The 21,895-nt window shown below is 38.0% G+C and overlaps 1 protein-coding gene across 3 annotated transcripts in view; it reads left to right on the forward strand.

Moving 5' to 3' along the window:
* The first annotated feature begins 2,766 nt into the window (after positions 1 to 2,766).
* Positions 2,767 to 21,895, forward strand: part of LOC137293483 (girdin-like) — a 94,399-nt gene continuing 75,270 nt past the window's right edge. For all 3 annotated transcript variants that reach the window (XM_067824047.1, XM_067824048.1, XM_067824049.1), the window contains exons 1-3: positions 2,767 to 3,714; positions 4,089 to 4,177; positions 20,408 to 20,516. In XM_067824047.1, coding sequence (XP_067680148.1) covers positions 3,670 to 3,714; positions 4,089 to 4,177; positions 20,408 to 20,516 — 243 coding nt within the window. In that variant the 5' untranslated portion in view covers positions 2,767 to 3,669. The remainder of the gene's footprint in view (positions 3,715 to 4,088; positions 4,178 to 20,407; positions 20,517 to 21,895) is intronic.

The following is a 21,895-nucleotide window of genomic DNA, read 5'->3' on the forward strand; positions in this document are numbered from 1 at the left end:
TCTCCACTGTTCGTTTGTTAATGATAGTTGTCAAGACTACAGCTTTCATTGTTGCTAAGTTTAGAATTTCCTGTCAAATCGCCTATCAAGACGGATGGTGATAACGGTAACCTTTGAACTGTACAATTTCTCTGTTTAGAAATATTCTTTGCATTTTTAAGCAACCTTGTAGGCAGTATACCATCTATGTGACGACGATATTAAATTACGCCTGAACCAGACTGTCCACTGACTGACATGAGGAGCATCGAATCACATGATTGGATACGACATGCATTCTGTCGAGTCACCGAGCCTGACCACCCGATCAGGTTAGGCGCCTTTACCACAAGCACCGGTGGCAAAGTGGCAATGATATCCAAATATACTTTCTTAATTTATTTACTTAAGAAAATGTGCATGATTCAGCATAAATATTACTGGAAAGCATTCGTTCCACCATGGACCCGTGAAGGTCCCGGAGTAGAATAGGCCTTCAGCAACCCATGCTTGCCATAAAAGGCGACTATGCCTGTCGTAAGAGGCGACTAACGGGATCGGGTGGTCAGGCTCGCTGATTTGGTTGACATCTGTCATCGGTTCCCAATTGCGCAGATCGATGCTCATGTTGTTGATCACTAGATTGTCTGGTCCAGACTCGATTATTTACAAACCGCCGCCATATAGCAGGAATATTGCTGAGTGTGGCATAAAACTAAACTCACTCACTCACTCGTTACACCATGAACAATAAGGAAAGTAGAGGTAACAGGGAAGAGCACTGTGCCTTCGATGTCACTGCTCGGGGAAACATTATTCACGGTTAATAATGCAAAACATTGATTATTCCGTTTTTTAACAAAAATCCTAAATATAACAGAACAAGATTCAACACGAATAATAAGATATTTATACTTTTTAAATAAAGCAACAGAAGTAATTTAATGCAGTATTCAATATGAATGACCAAAATTATAATATATTTAATAAAAATTATTATACATGATTAAAGAATTAATAAGGGCTAAAGTCCGAAAAGAATATGAAGTTATTGCTACACCTTATCGTATCTTATTCACTATCCTACCGAGAGCCTGGACTCGTGTTGTTTTTTGACATGCGCTCATATTTGTCTCGAGTCATGGTCCTTAATTACCGCAATTACTGCCACCGTGTTCAGGGGGTTGTTGCCACGGTGCCTTAAAAAAACTATGTTGTTTTTTGGCACGTGTTACATGTAGATTGGCACCAACTGGTCTCTTCGTTGTGTTTGTTGAACTGTATCAACATGGCGACACCTCGGTAGCAACTCTTGATCGATGTCAGCAACAGGTTGTTACAAAGTAGATTAGTTTTGAAGTTGTGTGGTGGAAATGCGATCGTGATTGTTATGTGTCTGTTATAGATAAATATGTCTAATATTAAAACTTGATCATCTGCCGAAACCGATCTATTGGAAGGTAATAGGTAAAATGCGGTGAACAGTATGTATGTGGAGCATTGAAAGTCACCCATGACAAAAAAAATACGCATGTCTATTTTTTCGAATGACAGTTTGCATGAAACGAAAGCGTCCTCGGGAGCGGATCCAGGACTTGAGAGAGGGGTGGGGTTTACACATTAATCATGAACTCCAAGGGTTCTGGGGAAATGCCCCTTAGGGAAATATTCACGACGTGAGAGGGGGCTGCGGACCACTATCTCCTCTGGATCCGTCCCTGGTTCTTAGTTCTGTTACTGGCTTACAACAAATTGCGGCAATGGCAGAATACGACAGAGCATTTTAAACAATCGAGTCTTGAAGAGACAATCAAGTAACTGAGAACTACAAAATTCTATATCCCAGATATGAAAATCGGATTTCATAACCTTGACAATTTTATGTTCACATAAGCCAATTCTGATTGCTAGTCAGTAAGGAAAGGAAACTTCTAAAATCATAATGGTCAGTGCAGTGGCGTTTCCATCCAACCTGTCACATATGAAAAGGAAGGTATAGAAATGGCTGGAATATTGATGATTGCGGCGTAAAACTAAACTCACGCACTCATACACTGCTGCTCGCGACCCAGTCTGCCATGGAGATCCTGAGTCAAATATACCCAAGAAAGCCCACGCAAGTCTAGTAAATGTGGCAAGGCTAGATTTCAACAGTTCTGAAAATGGAAAAAAGACCTCAGGGCTCCTTTCGTTATAAATATGAGACTAGTTGTTACTCTAGTCGAGACCATATCCATCTGTTTCCGAAAATGGGTTCAGAAGAAAGAGAATCATGTGCATATGCATATGAACTGAATGGGAACAGTTCTTGCTAAGAAACTCAATGTCTTGTTCTTTTAATTCTTATTAATACAGAGGATGTCTCAGGTTGTATGTAAGACATAAACAAATTTCAAACTTCAGTTTGTGTTATGTTTGACACTTGGTAATCAAACATTGTTTTGGCATAGCGTTTTTACATTGTACAATACCTTCTGTACATGGAACCTGCCTTAAACTTTGCGTCTTGATCATGACTGCAAAAGTTTATTTTAACTGTCTTGAGTTTTTTGAGTTTAGAGCTATGAGAAATAACCCTTTGATTTTTTAATATCAGCTTGACATGGGTCACTTAGTGTCAGATTTTTACAGTAGTAAATATATTTTTCTTTTAACCTCGGGTGTGAGATTATGGAATTATAATTTCAATTCATGATTCACCTGTAGATCAGCTTTGTTATTAACGACCGATGATAAGCTGATGTTTTGCAGATACAGGAATGTGTAGAATTGTCTCCCTTAGATTACGTTTTTCGGCAGGTTTCCGTTCAGTCAACACGGTCGCTTCAAAGCGATTGCAATGCTGCAGTTCTAAGTTACTTTAATAAACGAAGATTTCCACCTTTCATTGAACTACTACGGAGCAATAACCCGACTGCTGCAGAGCTGATGGTAAATTCATAACACTCAGTTTGCGCGCCACTAACGGAATACCATAGTAACTGGTAAATATTCCCTGCGGAGTGATACACTGTCATGTCAAAGGTCATATAGCACTAACGTGATTGGCTGTACCTGAATGTAATGGCGTGACACACTTTAGAGAAAATGTGAGGAAGAAACCGCGGAGACTCGAATGTATGCAAGTCGCATATATGTGTCATTTCCAGTCCACTATCTTTCCACGACCGCACGTACACAGGACTTGACAATGTAATAGAAACTTGTTCTTTCCATTGAATTCAGCGAAGTGAACCGGCACGCAATAAGCTGAATGATCCCCCGACGTAATCTGCAAGCTTATTGCCGTCTCAGTGTTGTGAATTTCAAGGCCTGTGCATGCTTCTACCTGTCTGAGATTCTGAGCCATTGTAAACACTGAGTCAAATGGAATGTTATTCATCAGACCAGAAGGAGTATGTGTTTTCGGTGCGGCTAGGACACTCGGATCTTACTTACTCTCGCCGTTTCTCAGAAGAAATAGCAAGATCGAGAGTTGTCATCAACAAATGAATGACATCTAGGAGCTGGATCCCCACGTGTGGATTGTGTGTGTTTCAGTGGAGGAATTTCTTTATTTTCTCTTGATCTTATGGTTAGTTCTATATGTAGTCAAGTGTTTACAAAACCAGTATCAGCGTGAGTATGAGGCTGATAGAGCGACCAACGAGGATTTACCTGTGAGAAAACCCAAGCTTGAAAATTTTGAAAATGGCAGAGGACAGGGCCTACATGACGAACCCTCTTGTAGTGTGGGTGAGTGTTTTGAGCTTAATCTCTCCAGTTAAATCGGAAATGACACGTATTTCTTATGATTTTGTTTTTGACATGAAGCATGTTATTACTGATTTCATAACCGATGTTATCGAACTGCTGCAGCACAGGAGAAGATAATAGGACAATTATGTTGAACTATTTTCAACATTTATTTTCGTGTATTCATTTTGTTTTGAGGATAGATGTAGCACTCCAGCACATAATTTAACCGAAACTTTATAAGACAATTACATCTTTTGAGTTGATTAGTTAACATTTAGTTTAGTAGACCTGTTAGAATATATGATTTTAATAATTTTCATATCTACAGACCAAACACTGGATTAAAATTTATTGTGTTCGTTTGAATTCAGGTTGAAACTTTTAGAGACAGTGACAGCCCACCTCTGAAGTACAAGGATTTATACGATGGAGTTTTCCTGTGTGATGTCATGCAACAAATGTGAGTAGAATCTAGAAACAAAACGGTGTCCATATCACGATACTATTCTCAAATTCTCATTAGATGATGTCAATGTGTTTGAAGACTATCATGATATTCGCTTCTCAACATGAATATCACTGCATCAAAGAATGCTACGTGTCCCCAACACCATGACCAAGTTTCTTTGTGGAGTATTCAGTTGATCACACCTTCCATACCTGAGATAAATAATTGATTGTTAAGTGAATAGTCTCATGCTAGCAGGTGCTATGAGATGGAATGTTTCTCAACTGCACTTCGTACCTGTTGTGGCCTTTCATTTTTTTATGATGGTATGTTTCTGATTTGTGTCAGCTCATGTTGAAACATCACACAATAACACAAAATGGACTCTTGTCACCCAGTCTCTATTAAATAGGTTAGTCGTATAAGAGAGTATTAACCAGATATTGTTTGATAACCATCAATGTGCTGATATTGTTTGATAACCATCAATGTGCTGATATTGTTTGATAACCATCAATGTGCTGATATTGTTTGATAACCATCAATGTGCTGATATTGTTTGATAACCATCAATGTGCTGATATTGTTTGATAACCATCAATGTGCTGATATTGTTTGATAACCATCAATGTGCTGATATTGTTTGATGTTAATAGATATCTCCCTGTGCAAGCAAAACAAACAGTAGTAGTTTTGGGTTGTAAGAAAAAAGAAATTATGTATGATTTCTTTATACATGTAAATTTCAAAGATATGTTTGATTTGTTGTAATGAGTTCATTGAGAATATGTGTCCTCAGGCATTTGTTTGAAGCCTGAATGGTGAAAGTCTCTTTGGTCTAGCAACGTGAGCAAATAAAGAGTCCAGGTAATAACTCCTACTGAAAATGGTAGCAAGTCTTTTGCTAGTAGTCTCAGGATTTTTGGCCATAAGCTGCATCAGTTTCTTATTGCAGGTATTTTTTTCTACAGCTTATTGCCTGAATAAGATAACTGGTTTCTCTGACCCAACAGCCACTGACCCTTGAAAACAATTGCAGGCACAGCTTTTCTATCAATCGATTAGGGGGTTAAACTGAAGTGATTTGGTTGTCAAACCAGTTAAGGGGGAACTATTATTTTAATTTGATATCTTGGTCATTTTGTGTCCATGCATTTAGCCAAAGGCACCACAGTAAGTTGATTTCAGCATGCCTTGCATCATTAACCATCATCAGTGCCTGCATGTTCGTCACGCTTGACTGAACACATACAATGGTGAGGAAGTGAGGAGGTGGGGAAGGGGGTGTTGTTCCCAGGGGTATTGTTATCTCCAACTTGCTAAACTGCACTCAGCATGTTCACGCTCCACAAAGGTCAATGTCACCCGTAGTACGTGTCAGCGTACCTGTAGTTGCACCTGTGGTTAGATAATTACTTGATTACAGGTAAGAACATCAAAGCCTGATATGGACAGGTAGAGTGTGACGGAAGAAACTGTGGGGGATATAGAGGAGGAATATACAGATATGGGGGATCAGTAAGATTTATTGCACAGATTAGAGGACAAGGGAATTCCTTCAATAAACAACGGTTTGACGTATCAGACAAGTTATCAATATCATATTAGAAGGGTTATATATTTGCTGATGTTCTTATGTTACATCTAAGGCAAAATGAACCTAAAGATGGACAGTTTATATGTGGACAATTTGTTCAACAGGTGTTAATAGTGAAAGCTTTTTTTAGTTGAATCAATGAAGACATGTTTCACAGCTTGAAATTTTATTCTGTCAGTAAGCTGAATTAGCCTACCCATTCTTAATATATCATACCTAAAGCTCTGTATGAAACGGTTTGTGTTTAAGTGATAAAACAACTTTACTTGCTCTAGGTTTTGTAACAGAAATTGGTAAAAATGTGAGATCAGCTTCATTTCATCATCATTTATATTGTCAAAGCACTGTCAGTGGTAGGATATGAACTTTGTCATCTTGATTATGTTTTACTTACATGGTCGATATGTCTGTGAAGTAAATGTATAGTCTGTTTTTATAAGCGATTCTGTTAAGATAGGACATGAAAAGGGAGTTAAACGTGAGTTGTCTCTCTGGACAAATGTACCTTCAAGGCTGGAGTATGATTTTAAAAGGGTGTGTCTCAGCTGACTAAACTTGCGGTGTTTGCTCAGATCACCCAGAATATTTTTCTTCTTTGTAGATTTACTTTAAGAAAACACACAAGTACTCAAACAGAATATACATCTTGTTCAAACTTCCAGTTGCATCGTTGCATCAGTCAAACAATATTTGATATTTGGTTTCATTGTGGAAGTTTTGTTGAGACTATCAGGGTAAGGACTGTTTACACAAAATGTTCTGTTTACTTATTTTGTAATGGAAATCTCCAAAACAGTGAACGACAACTATCAGCCAATATACTGTATGTGGTATTATTTCCTCATTTATTAGCGGCAGCATTTAGAAAACTGGGGTTACTTTCATGAAGCAACCTTTACCAAGGTTAACCTTAACTCCCATTCTTTAACTTTGCTCTGAAGCTACCTTAGACATGGATAACTGTAGTGCAGTGTTAAAGAATGGGAGTGAAGGTTAACCAAGGTAAAGGTTGCTTTATAAAAGAAGGCCCTGACCAGTAAAATATTGGCAATGGTCAGGATGTTCAAAATATATCATGTAAACTGAAATCTCACAGAAAGAAACTTGACTGTCTCAGTCAATGGTTCACTGTAGGATATTCAACTTTCAAGTGTTGAATTTAGAAGGTTTAACAATAAAACATGTTTATTAACTAAGATAAGATATATCATGTAGCAGTTTATTTTGTCAAATACAATGTATATCAATACAATTTGGCTTTACCTTTTATGTTTTTAGTGAAGTTTATAAATGTATGTCTTTTAATACTGTGTATTGTGTGAGATGTTGTAAATGTAATGTATTGTGGTGCTGACAAATGATACCTCTGGTATCAAGATATGCAACAAAAACTAGTCATAAATACTTCTCTAAACCGTCTTTCTAATGACATATTGTTGTCATACTTCCTTATTAACACATATTGTTATCATATATTAATAAATGACACATGCATACAAACAGGGATGAGAATTTTCTGTGAGTCCACAGAATTGCCTATATTTAGTCACGCTGGTGTAATTCATTGTATAGGTTATATTATTTCAGTTTAACACCAACCCCAAAATGCCCAGTCCATTTCCCTCTTTTTTTCACTTATACCCATTCTCATGCTTGTACAACCCACTTTTGTCTGATAAACCAAAAATGTGCTGAAACCGAATGTTTTAATTCATCAAGCACCTGCTGTGTCACCAGCACATTCATATGTTCACCCTTACTTACACATGGCTATGTTGCTTATGATGGCATACAAGAGGGAACTACATCATTTCCTGTTCTATGGATAGAATATTACAATTCAATAAATCAGCATTAAAGCATTGTTTTTACATAAGTATCTGTGACATCGTGAGCATCAGTGTATCATTACTGTCCAAAACTCTTATGAAATGTTTGTACAAATTACATGTATATTCAGAAAGGTATGAAAATGAACTGTAAGATAAGATAAGATAAGATAAGATAAGATAAGATAAGATAAGAATTGCATAGCATTCCATCAAGAAACAGTAGCTATATTCAATAAACTACACATATGAACACAGTAGTTATAAACATACAGAAATACAGATACATAAATGACGTACATCACAACAATTTTACAAAACCATATATAGTATAATCACATGGAAACAATATGAGGTAATACACAAAAATCATATGAAATTGTAATTTTCATGACATATTTTAGAAATAATTTGGGGATTTCTGTTTGTAAAAATTGTTCTATTCTTGAGAGTGTAGCAATTTTTTAATCATGAAAGAGCAATGTTTGTAGAAATGATTCTCTTTCTTTGCTGTACTTGGTACAGCTACAAGATAGTATATGGTGTTGTATAATTATGCAACAATAATATACATCACTTTTATATAGAATCATTGAATATAACAATTGTTAATCCCTGCTGATAGCTTCTAACATGTCTAAGGGCTTTCAGTTTAGAATCTCAACTAGAGCCAGTAGGATGACCTTACTCCTGTTGCCTATTTTGTGCAGATCACCTGGAACAATGATTCTGTTTAATGTTTACTCTTCCGGAGTGGACATGACAAACAGGCCATTGTTTTGCTGTCCAAATTACCAAGTCTGTGATTAAAATCTGTCAGTGCAGTATTGCATGTGAGTTGTTATCATGAAGAGATATGCCTTTGTTCAACCCAAGGTGAAATGCAATATAATTAGTGTTGTGTTGGTGAATTAATGAGTTTGGAGGTGTCTGACATTCATGTACTGGTCAGTGGTGATGTAAGAGACGCGTCTGCTCATCAGCACGGTGATACTAACCCCATGGGAATTCCAGGAAAGAATGGGTACTTAGTCTTCCCTGCCTATTATAGGAGTGTGCTAATGAAAATCCTGCAGTTATTCATTGACTTTTGTGTTGGCATTAATTCTGAGATTTACTGAAAAAGATATTAAGGTATTTGGGTCACTAACTCCATGGAGATTCTGGGAAAGAATAGCTCTTCAGTTTTTCATGCTAGTTAAGGAGTGCACTAATGAAAATCCTTTGGTCATTCATTGACCTTTGTGACTGCATTAAAAGAGATCAACTGAAAAGGGTATTAAGAGATTTGGGTCAGGTCAGACTGGCAGGTACATTCAGAGTGTTTGGCATAGACTGCATGGAGTCATACCTGATAACATGGATCATATCTTTTAGTCTATACCAGGTCAAAAGAATCAGCCACCTCGTAGTGCTGATCCCCTGTCCTTGCACCCTATGGTATTCAAGGTTAGAAATTGTTGAAGAACCTAGCCTCATCCTCAGTGGTGATGCAAGTCATCGGTTGCACATGCAGTGATTTGGTTCACAACCCAAACCAGATGGATGATATTGAGCGCCAGATTACCACAATATCAATCACCAGAATTTCTGGTAAAGTTTCAATTATTTACAGGCTGCCAATATAGTTTTATGATATTGGTGACTGTGGGCTAGATGCAGCATGCTGACAAGTTCCTAGGCAAATTTAGGACTTTTCTTCCTTCTCTCTCCCTTGCATATTTAATATAAAGTTAATTAGACAATTGTGTCTTTTGATGTAATTTTAGTAATTAGCTGGAAATAGACCTATAACGCCGTCCTTATTCTTGAAATGCTCCTTTTCCAAACTTTCATCTTTAGTTTAAGTAAGTTCACAGTCAAATAGTACAGCAGTCATAGAGCTAAAGTAGTCGTTTTTCAAAACAAGACTCTGGTCAAGGGTCAAAAACATCTCAACAGCCATGATCTTCTTAAGTCATGTATGTTTACCCAGTCCTGCACAATCAGAAACAGAACTGTCCACCAACATCAACAAAGACAAGAGGGCCATGGTCGTTATGTGTCATTGATCCTCATCAGGATGTGGACATTGACAGCTGCAGCACCAACATCAGCGCTAACAACAGCATCAATACAGTTACTCAGTTGTTGCAACTTGCCACAAGGGTGTCACTTTTCACAGCTTCAGGGCAAAGTGTTGTCAGACATGTAGTGTGTTATTTTACATTGGCAGGAAACTTGCAACACAGTTTATCTAGTGACAGAAGGGGTTCAAAGCCCTTGGGGTCCAAATCACTGTGGAGCAAAATAGACAAGTCTTCCTAATAATTTGTTGAGAATGTTTTAGCAGAGATGCTGCTAAAACTCTTTCTTTAAATGGGATAAAAATTTTATCATAATCATCGCCCACCACTATATTGCTGAAATATTCCTGAGTGCATCATAAACTCACTCACTCGTCATCATCATCAATTATTTTTGTTATTTAAAGTGTCGTATTAATCTGAATTATAGTGGAGATAATTTCACTTAGGGAATCAATTTCAATTTTAATTGTCAATTTTAGCTTATGGTGAAAGTGTTGCACTTTTTTCATCCCCACAAGACGTACAGAACAGTTTCTTCTATTTCAGCATTTTCAGAGTGAATATTTGTGTTTTATATTGAGTTTATAGACAAACAAGTCAACAATGCCTCAATGGACCACATGCTTTCATGCATTTGCAAGGAAATATGCTATGCACTGTGTGAGGATTCAGTTGATATTACCAAGAAAGTTTATTCAAGGATGAACGACATATTGATTCCAAAGTCAATGAAATATTCCATGATGCTTTTATGAGACTGGGGTGTGGAATTTTGTGTGTAGTCCATTTAGGACTGCAGGTGTCCAGCACATGAGCCCTAATCGTTCCAGTTCTGCTATCTCTACTCACAATGCACCAGCTTGCTTTAATACAATCACAGTCTATTTGGGGCAGTTTATCCTATACCTCTCACCTGCTTTGTATCGATTTTATTGCCCAATGGAAGTATAAATGCCAGTGCATTATAATGTAGTCTGGTTAAAGTAATTCTTGGCCAGGACAAGCAGCCCTTTTGTTTCCTCTCCATTGTGACTGGACGTCATTCACCAGCAAGAGAACAGCCATTGACTGAAGCTTGGAGATCAGTCAGACCAACAAAGAGTTTTCTTGTTCGGGTTTGATTTTTATATCTCCATCATGGTTGATAGTAGGTGTGAACACTGAAAGCAGGGTAGTACAAATGTCAAGTCGTAAGAACTTAGATTTTGAAAAAGTGCAGTTGTGCACATCCCTACTCAAGAAACAAAAACACAGATACAGTGACTCTAGAGTGAGACCTCATCTCTGAAAATATATCATTTTTAAAGAAATATGTAACCAAATTTAAACAGAAAAGCAGCTTCAAAGAGATGGATGGCTTCAGTTTTTTGGACGTGCAAAATCTAGACTTGCTATGTTCTACAGCAGTACACTAAGAATAGAAGGCTCACGCCAAATTCACCATCACTCTGAATCAGCCAGACCTTCATTGGACTTATATGTAATCTTGTTTGATAAAAACAAACAATTTCACTGAAATTGAAAAGGTGCCCCAAGGAGATCGGAGATTCAGAACCTGAGGAATTATAGACTAGTTCATTTTGGGTCTTAGTATTGCAGTATGGGCAAAACTGAAAATAATACAGTTCAGGGATTGTGAAACAGACCAGACCTTCATCTCCATAGAAAGAGTTTTGTTCATGTATCTGTTCAAGTGAATAATTGTTTTGCGATCTTTTGGTCAGAAATATCGATACAATTAAGAATCTGGTCATCTCTTATATTGTTCACGTTCCAGCATTAGAGTCAATGTAATAGCATTACATGAGATTTAATGTGTAAACCTACTTAGCCTCACAGCATGAGGTGTGCTGGCCAGCTGAGGTCATTTAATACCTTCTCATTATTCTCTACAAATTCAATCAACACCTTTAGCCCATTTCTAATTACAATCACTTAAATTCATTCATCATTCTGAATCCGATTCATAATTATACCTGGCTGAATCTTCCACCTGCTGTTTCCTGTGTGCGATTGTCCAGGTTTGATTACAACCTGCTTATCTGTGGACCAGGTGGTCTGGAACATGACCAGACGAGCTGGAATCTCTTCGCATTCAGAAAACTCGTTCTGGCAAAGTCTTGCAAATTATGGCATTTCCTTATTTCCCTGTAATATGGTATTCTGCTGATTGGTTTGTGAGGTTGACAATGACACCATGGTTAAGTGTCAGTTGTAACGGTGAAGCTATGAAACAGACAGTCTGTTATGACTTAACCATAGCCCTGCTGGTAATTTTGAGGCATGCTATTTGTAGATTTTCTGATTTGTTTGCTGTCATTAACATGATTAATAGATCTGGGATGTGGCAGGACTGATTTACAGATGAGCATGATAGGATCTTTGATACCGGTATCTTCACCTAATGCGTGTTCAGATATGTCACCAGCTGCAACTTGTCAACAGTGGTTGACATATTACTGATCACAACATTGGCATAATTTGAAGCAGCTTGATGACATGGCAGACCAGTGGCTTGAGAAGCAGCTTGATGACATGGCAGACCAGTGGCTTGATCCTTCGAAATTTCGATTTGTGGGCAGCTGAGAAGTATTTAACATGGAAGATCATTGATTAAATGTTTTAATACTCATAAGTTAACACCTGAAAGCACAAGTGTTCCTTTATTCTTTACCAGGATTCTTCACAAGTGAATAATTGTTTGCACTGTTGATGAAATTCTGAAAATGAATAAACGAACACCTGATTTTTACGTGAAATTGAAAAAGCACCTAAAGCGAGCTAGTTTTTCTCTTCTCTCAGAGCCCTAGTGAGGAGGGACATGGTAGAAATGTAGACTTGTTTCACGTGGGGAGTTAGCAGTGCAGAAGGGTGGGGTCAAAAACAGAAAATAATTCAGTTGAGGGATAGTGAGACAGACTAGCAGCTATACAACAGTATACCATTCTTTGTATTCCTAACTCATCATACAACTCACTTTCCCTTCTGTGTCTCCACATACAGTGTATCTGTCTTTAATACAACTCTACTTGGACCACATTCTCCTTAGAGTTATTGCTTCACTCAAAATGAGTTCTGAAGAATTCAGGATCCTTGAACACAAGACACACTAGATCACTGGCCAGGTTCGGTGGATTGGAAACAGTTCAGTATTGGCATTTTGCCAGAGGTGATTCTTTGTTGAGTTCTGTCATAAATCATCTGTGAAATACACACTGTGAAATTAAGTTTGAATGACAGAAAGGCAATATGACGCTACTGAAATATTAAGTGATCTCACTCGAGAAGATTCGCCAAGATTAATGACAGGAGATTATGAACACTTTTTCAGACTCTTGGCCGTATAGTTCTATTGTTGTGTTGTTATTGACTCCAAACCTTAGTAAGCCATCATTCAGCTCCACAAGAGCATGACCAGGAAATATGTATGCAAGACAAATATAAATTGGTTATTATGGTTACAGATACATGCAGAACCTAACAATGATATACAGGGCCTGTGAGTGTGATTGCAATAGCTGCTCGCATGGCTGTCACAGTTCTGCATTGGTGCATGAGAGTTTCATCAGTCAAGCGCTGAGATATATGGGTGAAACTTTATGCTCTTAACATGGTATGGTACATATTGCAGTACAAAGCCTTTAGTTGGTCCATTTCGGTTCAGTATATGTGGATTTACTTCAGGGAAATAAGCAGCCATCCAGCAAATTAAATGCACAGACTTTGACAAAATTTCAATTTCTACACATTTCAGAAAAGGTTTGAAAGGTTTATAAAATGACAGCTCAAAACCAAAATACTGAATTCTAGGTTGCGTTACTATGCCAAACCGAAGGCAAAATAGAGCAGTTCTACTAATTCTGTTGTGTACCGTTTCACCCCTATTGAGATAAGATAAGGTTAGATATTTTATTGCATAGCATTCTGTGACAAAACAGGGGCAGTATTCTGGAAACTGCAAATTCCTGTGAAAGAGATCAGAAGTGAACCCTTTATTGATGCTGCCTTTACCGAAAAATATGCATGACTCCCGTACTTTATCAAATTATTTCAACCATGGTGGTGCTGCAGACACTTGTGGAAACCCACAGCCATACCAGTGATGGGATTATGGCTTCTGTGTTTTCAAGTTGGCATGCAGTTTTCCTCCAGGACATACATAAGAACATTGGATAAGAGGAACAACAAAGCAAGGGCCGTGCAGGTCACCAGGGGTTTGTGGAGTCCTAGTCACCTCACTTGACCTTAGAGTGAAGTGAAGTGACCCCACCTTGTACTAACGTGGTACTGTTGAAGTTTCCAAATGCAATTGGTCCTGGTGATTTAGAACAGCTGCAAGAACATATGCTAGGGAAGTAATTTGATTTTGAGCCTTGGTGAATTGGACAGTCTTAGGAATTCCAGTTCTGAGCTTTTGTTGGCTTCTACAGCTTGTCTAGAACATAGCTGGATTGTATTATCCTTATTGAAGTGAATGCTTGTCTGGCTGCACATCCACCTCTTCTTCGAGGGCATACAGGCATACATACCCATTAGACATGTGCAGCACTTCTGTATTTCTGATACATATCAGAGTACATTTGTAAATTACTGGTATATTGTGCTTATCAAAATCATGCATATTTGCCTCTTACATCATCTACAGGACAAATTGATGTCAGGAAATTCAGAAGTTCAACTGAAAGCAAAATGTGGAACTCTTTGTCACCATATTATGTGTGAGAGCATCTCATAGCAGATGACTTTGGGGTAAAAATTTGGGTTGTATCTATTCAGAATCTTGATAGAATGCATTCAATATATCACTGTATGAATTTCAATGCACGAGCCATTATTGTTACATTGTAGTACAGAAGTCCGAGTAATAGTCATCAGTACAAAACACACACACACATTCCACACTCATCTGGCAACACAGGATCAGGATCACCTGAAGGTGTTCCCTGCGTCTGCTCTGACTTGAACTTCTGCCATCTGGTCCTAGTTTTCCCTAGTTTATGCCTGTTTTACAAACAAAACAAAGTAATGTTTCCTCCAGCTATTTGGGGAGATATTTCAGCCATGAAGTCTCCAGATCAAACTGTTGGAACAGAGATGCACAGATGGCATCAATCAAATCTGTATAAAGACTAAACAAGATTCATGGGGATACTGGTCAATTCTTTCAAGAGATGATAATGGCCATTTACATAAATGCATGGATTACTTACATGTCGGCCTTCAAGTTGACTTCAAGAGCAGTTAAGGGCCATTATTGTGAATCTGACCATGTCAGTGATGTCTGCTGATGCTGCTTGAGGGTTTAATAGGTTGAACCCTCATGGTAATGGTTGGGATTAGGTCTTCTTGGGTTTAATGGGAGCTTTGTGGTTAGATTGGAGTCTCAGGTGACCACTACCGATGGACTCTGGCAGATTCATTCAGTGTAAATGTTTTTGAAGAAAGCCTTTCCTTCAGATTAATTCAAGTAATGGGAAATGCTTGTACTTGAGAAAGAGCCTGAACAAAGATTAACATATCAACATTTATGTGTGAAGTGAATGTAAGAAATGTGTCATTTTATCATCCAGTTACCGTACATACCCGCGTATACTGCGAGTTTTTCGTACCTGGAATGAGGGGGTCAGGGAGGGGGGTATAAGATCTTCTGTTTTTCCAGCTGTTTCACCGGCATTTGATAAGCATTCAGGCACTTTACAAGAAAACTTTGCATTTAGTCCGAAGATACTGTTAATATCCGAAATAAAGACCATTTTTATCGTGTTGCCTTGTTTGTTTTACGTATATTCTCTGCAAATGAAGTTGAAATGACCACCGATCCAGATTTATATGCCAGCTGACACGGTAAACAGAGAATGAGAATGACAAATTGTGAAAAACACTGAAACATCGCATGTGGGTCAGGCTGTTTCCAGACATTCCCAACTAAATTTGTTCTTTACAGACGAGTCGAGGTCTTTTAGACGATCGTCAGTTTCACCTCGCTTCATAGTGGTAGCCATTTTCCCGCAAAATTCTGTTTACCACGGACACAAAGGTACAGCAATTCACTCCTTATACGTTACCACTAGATTAGGTTACTGATTATGCCGTATACTAAGAACTGAGGTTCAGAAACTCGACACATCACGTAGGTTTCGCTGGCTGGCTCTCAATGTTAGAAATATAAACTCTGCACACAGTTAGCAAACACTTCCTGTGTTTCACGAGCGGGATTGTCTCATATTTCTTTTATGTATTTAGTATATTACTTCCATATTTTTATGTATTGAACTTAAACAATCACTGCAATCACGTGTTGTTCCTTCAAAAAACTTTATGGTTACATGCCTATATTGAAATACACAGCAAAATAGACACACATATAACCAGTAACGAAAATACATTATGTTTGCTGAAGATTGTCCCTACAGCACATGGACCTAGCGACTTGTTTTGGAGTTATACACCCGACAAAGCTTCGTAGAAAAAAACAACAACGCAAGACAAACATGTATTTATTGGATGTGTGCTTCATTCTAGGTCATTTTGGAGTAATATGCTCCTCAAAGTTTCGTATAAAAACAACGCATGACAAATCACTTTTATATTGGCATCAGTGATGTGCTTCATCCGTGGTCGCATTATACACAGGGTATATGATTTATCCTCTATTTTGAAGAGGTGTAGAGGAGGATCGCATTATACAGGGGGTCGCATTATACGCGAGTATACACGGTAATCTGCTTGTTTTAGTTTCGGTTTCATAGTAGTGGTTAACATCCAAAGTTGCAGCCAGGTAGCCCTGTGGTTAATGCATTCGCTCATCATGACGAAGACCCAGTTCAATTCCCCATATACATACAGTGTGTGAAACCCATTTTTTGTGTCCTCAGTTGTGGTATTGCTGGAATTTTACTTAAGTTAAAGCTGCGTAAAGCTAAAAATTCACACACTCACTCATCAGCATTCAAGGTCTCATTAAACTGTTCAATGTTGACATAACTGTATTTTAGACTTCAAGACCAATAACTGTCACAGTGCTGAAAAAGCTTTATGAAATATTACCTGAGCTATTTAAATTGTTTTTGTCAAATGACACACATTTCTTCTTGACAAGGCAGATCTAGAATAGTGAGAGACTTTAGTATTATGCCACTGCTAGCAATATTCTAGCAATTTCATGGTGGGGGGGACACCAGAAGTAGGCTTTACACATTGTACACTTTAAACACAAGGCTACCCCACCACCCAAGGACAGGAATGGCAAGCTAGTAAACACAAGTTAATCCGTCAAATTTGAAATAAGTTCAAGAATTGTAAAATTGTTCTAAGTTCTCTGCACGTTCAGATGTAGGAATCATATGTTTTTAACCCATACATCTGGTGTTGGGTTTGTGGCTATAGGGTGTGAAAGTGGTGACCTTGATCTGTTTATAGTTAGTACTGGTTGGTGGCTGTCTGACAGACATGACAGTGCTTTGGTACACTCCAAGACCTTCTGACACTAATGGCACAGTATTATAAACAAACCATGCCACATTCCAAATCACAGCTAACAGATTTTGTACGTATGTAAACATTATGTATTTGAGAAAGCTCAGCGACAAAGATTAACATGTCATTTTAAAATATCTGATGTGTGGTATGGATGTAAAAACTGTGTCATTTTTTCATCCAGTTTATCAGTTTGTTTTAGTTTTGGTTTCATTGAAGTGATAAACATCCAAAGTGGCAGTGGGGTGGTCTAGTGCTTAAAGTGTTCGCTTTTCACACCTTAGATCTGGGTTTGATCCCCCACATGGGTACAGTGTGTGGAGCCCATTTCTGGTGCCTCCCACTGTGATACTTGAATAGTGCTAAAAGCAGTATAAAAAGAAACTGACTCATTAACATCTGAGCCCTCATTAAGATGGCCTACCAAGGTTTAAATGGAATACTTTCCAATTGTCATATTAAAACCCAAGTCACTCACTCTTCTACAGAGTTATTTCTTGCATAACTTCCCTCAAGAGTAGATGTGTGAGTGTATTTACCAAAGTGATAAACATCCAAGGCCACATTAACTTGACCAAGGATGGTATAAATGCATCACGTGTCAACTGGTGTAAAACCCCACTCACTCACTCAATAACACATACACAATCAACACAGGTATTGTTTACCAAAGTGGTAAACATCTGAGGCCACGTTAAGTTGACACCATGGTATAACAGGACTAACTTTCAACTGGCATAAACCTAAACTCACTCACTCACTCACTCACTCATATAGTTATTACCTGCATAACTTCCCTCAAGTGTAGATTTTTGACAGTGTTGACCAAAGTGATAAATATTTTAGGCCATGATGTCTTCAAGCGCCATTCAGAAGTAGTTATATATGACCAAGATCTTTTAGGTGAACCTGATGAAGGGAGCTGAAATGACACCTGAAACGTTGTATGCCAAAGAATTAAAAGAAGATTTATCTATTAATGATCAAACCTGATGAAGGGTTGTGTGAAATGACCCCGAAACGTGTCAGAGAATCAAAAGAAGATTTATCCGTAAAAGATTTTGGTGATTTAAAACCATGTTAAGTTGACCAACCCTGGTATATTGGAATACTTTTCATATGGCATAAAACCAAACTCACTCAAACACAATCAACAAAGGTATTTCCTGCATACTTTCCCTCAAGTGTAAATTTATGACAGTGTTTGTCAAGCAGCAGTAAAACAATTCAGCCCCAAGTGTACGAATTGATTTACCATTGTGTTGTGTGAAGTTCCTAACAAGGAGCTGTGAATGAAGATATAAATGTTATAGACACACTAACACAATGGACCAGGCTACAAGCACACTCCAGCCATGATATGTCACTGAAATACTCTTAAAACTTGTGACCCTCAACATTCGTGTCTACACAATACTGCACAAGGTTTGGTCAGTTACCAATCTTTGAATGTGTATATATGTGATGTAACCATGGAAACAGAGTCAACAATGTAGTCTTTGAAATTCTTTATTTACATATCTAGTGCCCAGTTGGTGTGAAAACAAAATGGACATTGATAAACTCTGACTTAGGTATTGGATTTCATGTAAATGGCGATTTGTTCAAGCTGTGAGGTTCTTTTACACGTAACGGGTAGAAACATGGTTACTTAGCTTGCTTTGATAGGTTGTCTCGTGTGTGCCGCTTATCAGGCATAGATAGCAGGTAAATGATAGTTCTGTAACTTTGAGAGTGAGTAATCAGGGTGTAAGTACTTGCGGCGTGTGTCACGATGTGATTATAGTATGTGGAGCAAAACAGATGTAGACGATTGCCTGATTCAAGGCAGGTTGATGTTCACTACAGAAAACACCTGGGTTCCGTCAAGTGTGGTGTCACAGTATAGTGAACAGCAATACTTATCATTATATGAAACTAGTCATTACCACAATCAAGATGAGTCATGAATTGAGCATAGGGATATATTACTGGAAAGAAGATAAAGAACACTCGCTCCTTGATAACTGTGTCACAGTTCCCAGGGTTTTCCTTGACAGACAAACACGTGGGCCCCAGGGACCCCTAATTATCAGTTTTCGACATTTGTGCATACTGGATGCACATTTGCACATCACGGAAAATCCTGAGTACTCATTAGCCATTATTAACAATGGTAAGTGGAAAACTGTGTGTTCTGTAACTTCTTTCACTAGTAAATATCCAAGTTTAATTTAGGTTGACAAAATGTAATAAAGTTAAATTATATTTATGTGGAGATTCATTGTTTAACTAGGTAGTGAGCGCCTGAGTTTTGGCTGTAAACATGTTAATGCTCTCAGCCAGGATGAGTCAAGAGCTGCTTTATACAATTTGCTGTGTTTAAATACAAAGAATTGTCATTCCTTCATGAAAACCCAATAACTTGACAAATTCCTGGGCAGGTCACCAGTAGCTCATGTTGGTCGTGGATGTAGATCGGTGGCTACAAGGACTGAATCATCCTCTTTCCCTGATTACATTTAAGGAATGTTGTGACTATCAGCACATTTATCTGTGCCTCTTTTCACAAAGCACTAAGGTGATCATAAGTCACTGAGGTAACCTTAGTGCAGTGTTTAAGAATGGCAGTTAAGGTAAATGGTAACCTTAGCAAAATTGCTTGTTGAAAGGAGCCCTTGGTCCACACAGGACTTGTCAGGGTATATTTCGATTGACACCGACATACACCTCTCAATAAGAAAAGATGTTTCATACATTTGGCCCCTCTAAGAAAGTGGCTAGTGAAGGTGTGAAGTGAAGTCTATTCTGCGTCATATGTGCATTACAGTTTGATCATTGTTGCTATTGTATCATCATAAGCATGTAATTAGTCATTTTACCCTTTAATCCATGATAGTACTGAAATTGAAATTATTCATTATCCTGATGGCCTCAGCTTAGCCCTGTCGGGATTCTGGATAAGGGAGTTCCTTGTGACCAATATTTGTTATATGAGGTGACCAGACCATCACTTTGATGGTTCTCTGATAGTAGAGGATGTTTCTCATAGTATCAACTACTGCACAATGTATGGAAAACAACTTCTATATTTTGTGAGTGTAATTTTTTCATACAGATTCTTGTACCATATGGTACTTACCTCTAAAATACAACTCAAAGAAGTTAACTGTTTATACGTCTGACCCAGGTTTGATACAGTAAAGACCATAGTGATGTATTTAGGTAATTATTCCTGGACAAAACAGCAAACATATAACATATGATTTTGAGATGTTACTTTTGGTTTCAGTGACCCCAGACCTGCATACCAGAATGTACATAGAATAGTGGAAGATGACGCTTCTATCCGACAGCTGAACTGGGATTTGCTCATCAAGAACATCCGCGCTTACTATCTGGTAAGTCTTTGTTGTTTTGTTGGTGGGGTGGTTGTCTCTTGTTATGTCAAGATCAGGTTACATAAAACAGGACATTGGCTTCTCATAAAACTTGGATTTTTTAAAATACTAGTCTGTTGAATGTAAATTATATTTTGTCTAGACAGGTCATTTAATTATATTCGTTATCATAAGACAGTAAGCTAGTCAAAATAGTGGTGTGAGTCTTGTCCAGGCAAACAGACTGAGACGTTTCTAGGACAAACTGCCATTTCCAACACTGGCATCCAGTATGTTTCTTTGGTTTGAATTACAAACTGGAAATGCTAGCCATCATTAGAAACTTATAAATATTTGCCAACTCAGCACATGTCTGACTGCACAAGTGTAGCATTCCCGCCTATATGCATGTCCTGTTTCCCTTTATCCTGCACACTAAGTTTTTTTAAATTGCCACATCAGTGATATTTCCCCTGCTCTGCTCAGAGCATTGTCTGAGACATCGACCTTAAACTGGTAATGTTGATATTGGACATCAAGACATTCTGGTTGTTACCATGGAAGGTGCAGTGCAAGAATCAGTGATGCTTGGCATGGTATTATTTACCCGACAGATCTGGACAAGGAAGAATAGCTGCTATCACATCGTTATCTTATAATTACAATTGATGACAATCAATGACATTCCTGTACTTATGACAAAACTCATAAATTAATTATGAAGACATTCATTGTTTGCACCTTCTTGACGAAAAAGAAATGGAAGACAATTGGTTAGATGATAGAAGTGCCATATTTCATGTAATAAATGTTTTTATGTTTCAGTTAATGAAAATATTTTCAGATTTGTTTATGGGTCAAACTGACTTAATTTGATAATGCTACAACATTAGAATCCCACCGCTTTGAGTTAATGAAGAAAGGCTAGGTTATCAAAGAGTACAGGTCTTGTTTTCTTGACGTTTTTTCTTGTGTTTTTTCCTGTTATTATTTACATGGTCTTTGTTATGCCAAGGAAAAATAGATTCATTTAGGGGTAATAACTTAGGTTGAATTTTTCCAACTGGAATCCTGATGTAAGGGATGTATTGTGAAAGTCCATGGTTGTCATTGAAGTCGGTGTTTTCCTTTCCCACCAGATAATGGTGATTGGAATGTCAGTCCGTCACTGGTGTGGATGGCCCAGATAGGTGCTGCAATCATACAGTGGGCACTTGTCTAGAGTTATAAGTTCATGGGGTCATAATATGCCAAAATCTCCGTCCAGGACACTTTGTATCAATATGTCCCTATTGACGAACATGTGTCATAAAAGTGTGATATCTGAAGCCCAATTGTAGTGGCATTTCACTCGGGCACCCATGTTGGCTTGAGACGTGAACCAACATGGCCGCCCTGAA

The sequence above is a fragment of the Haliotis asinina genome, chromosome 8 (genome assembly GCF_037392515.1).
Source record: "Haliotis asinina isolate JCU_RB_2024 chromosome 8, JCU_Hal_asi_v2, whole genome shotgun sequence".
Taxonomy (NCBI): domain Eukaryota; kingdom Metazoa; phylum Mollusca; class Gastropoda; order Lepetellida; family Haliotidae; genus Haliotis; species Haliotis asinina.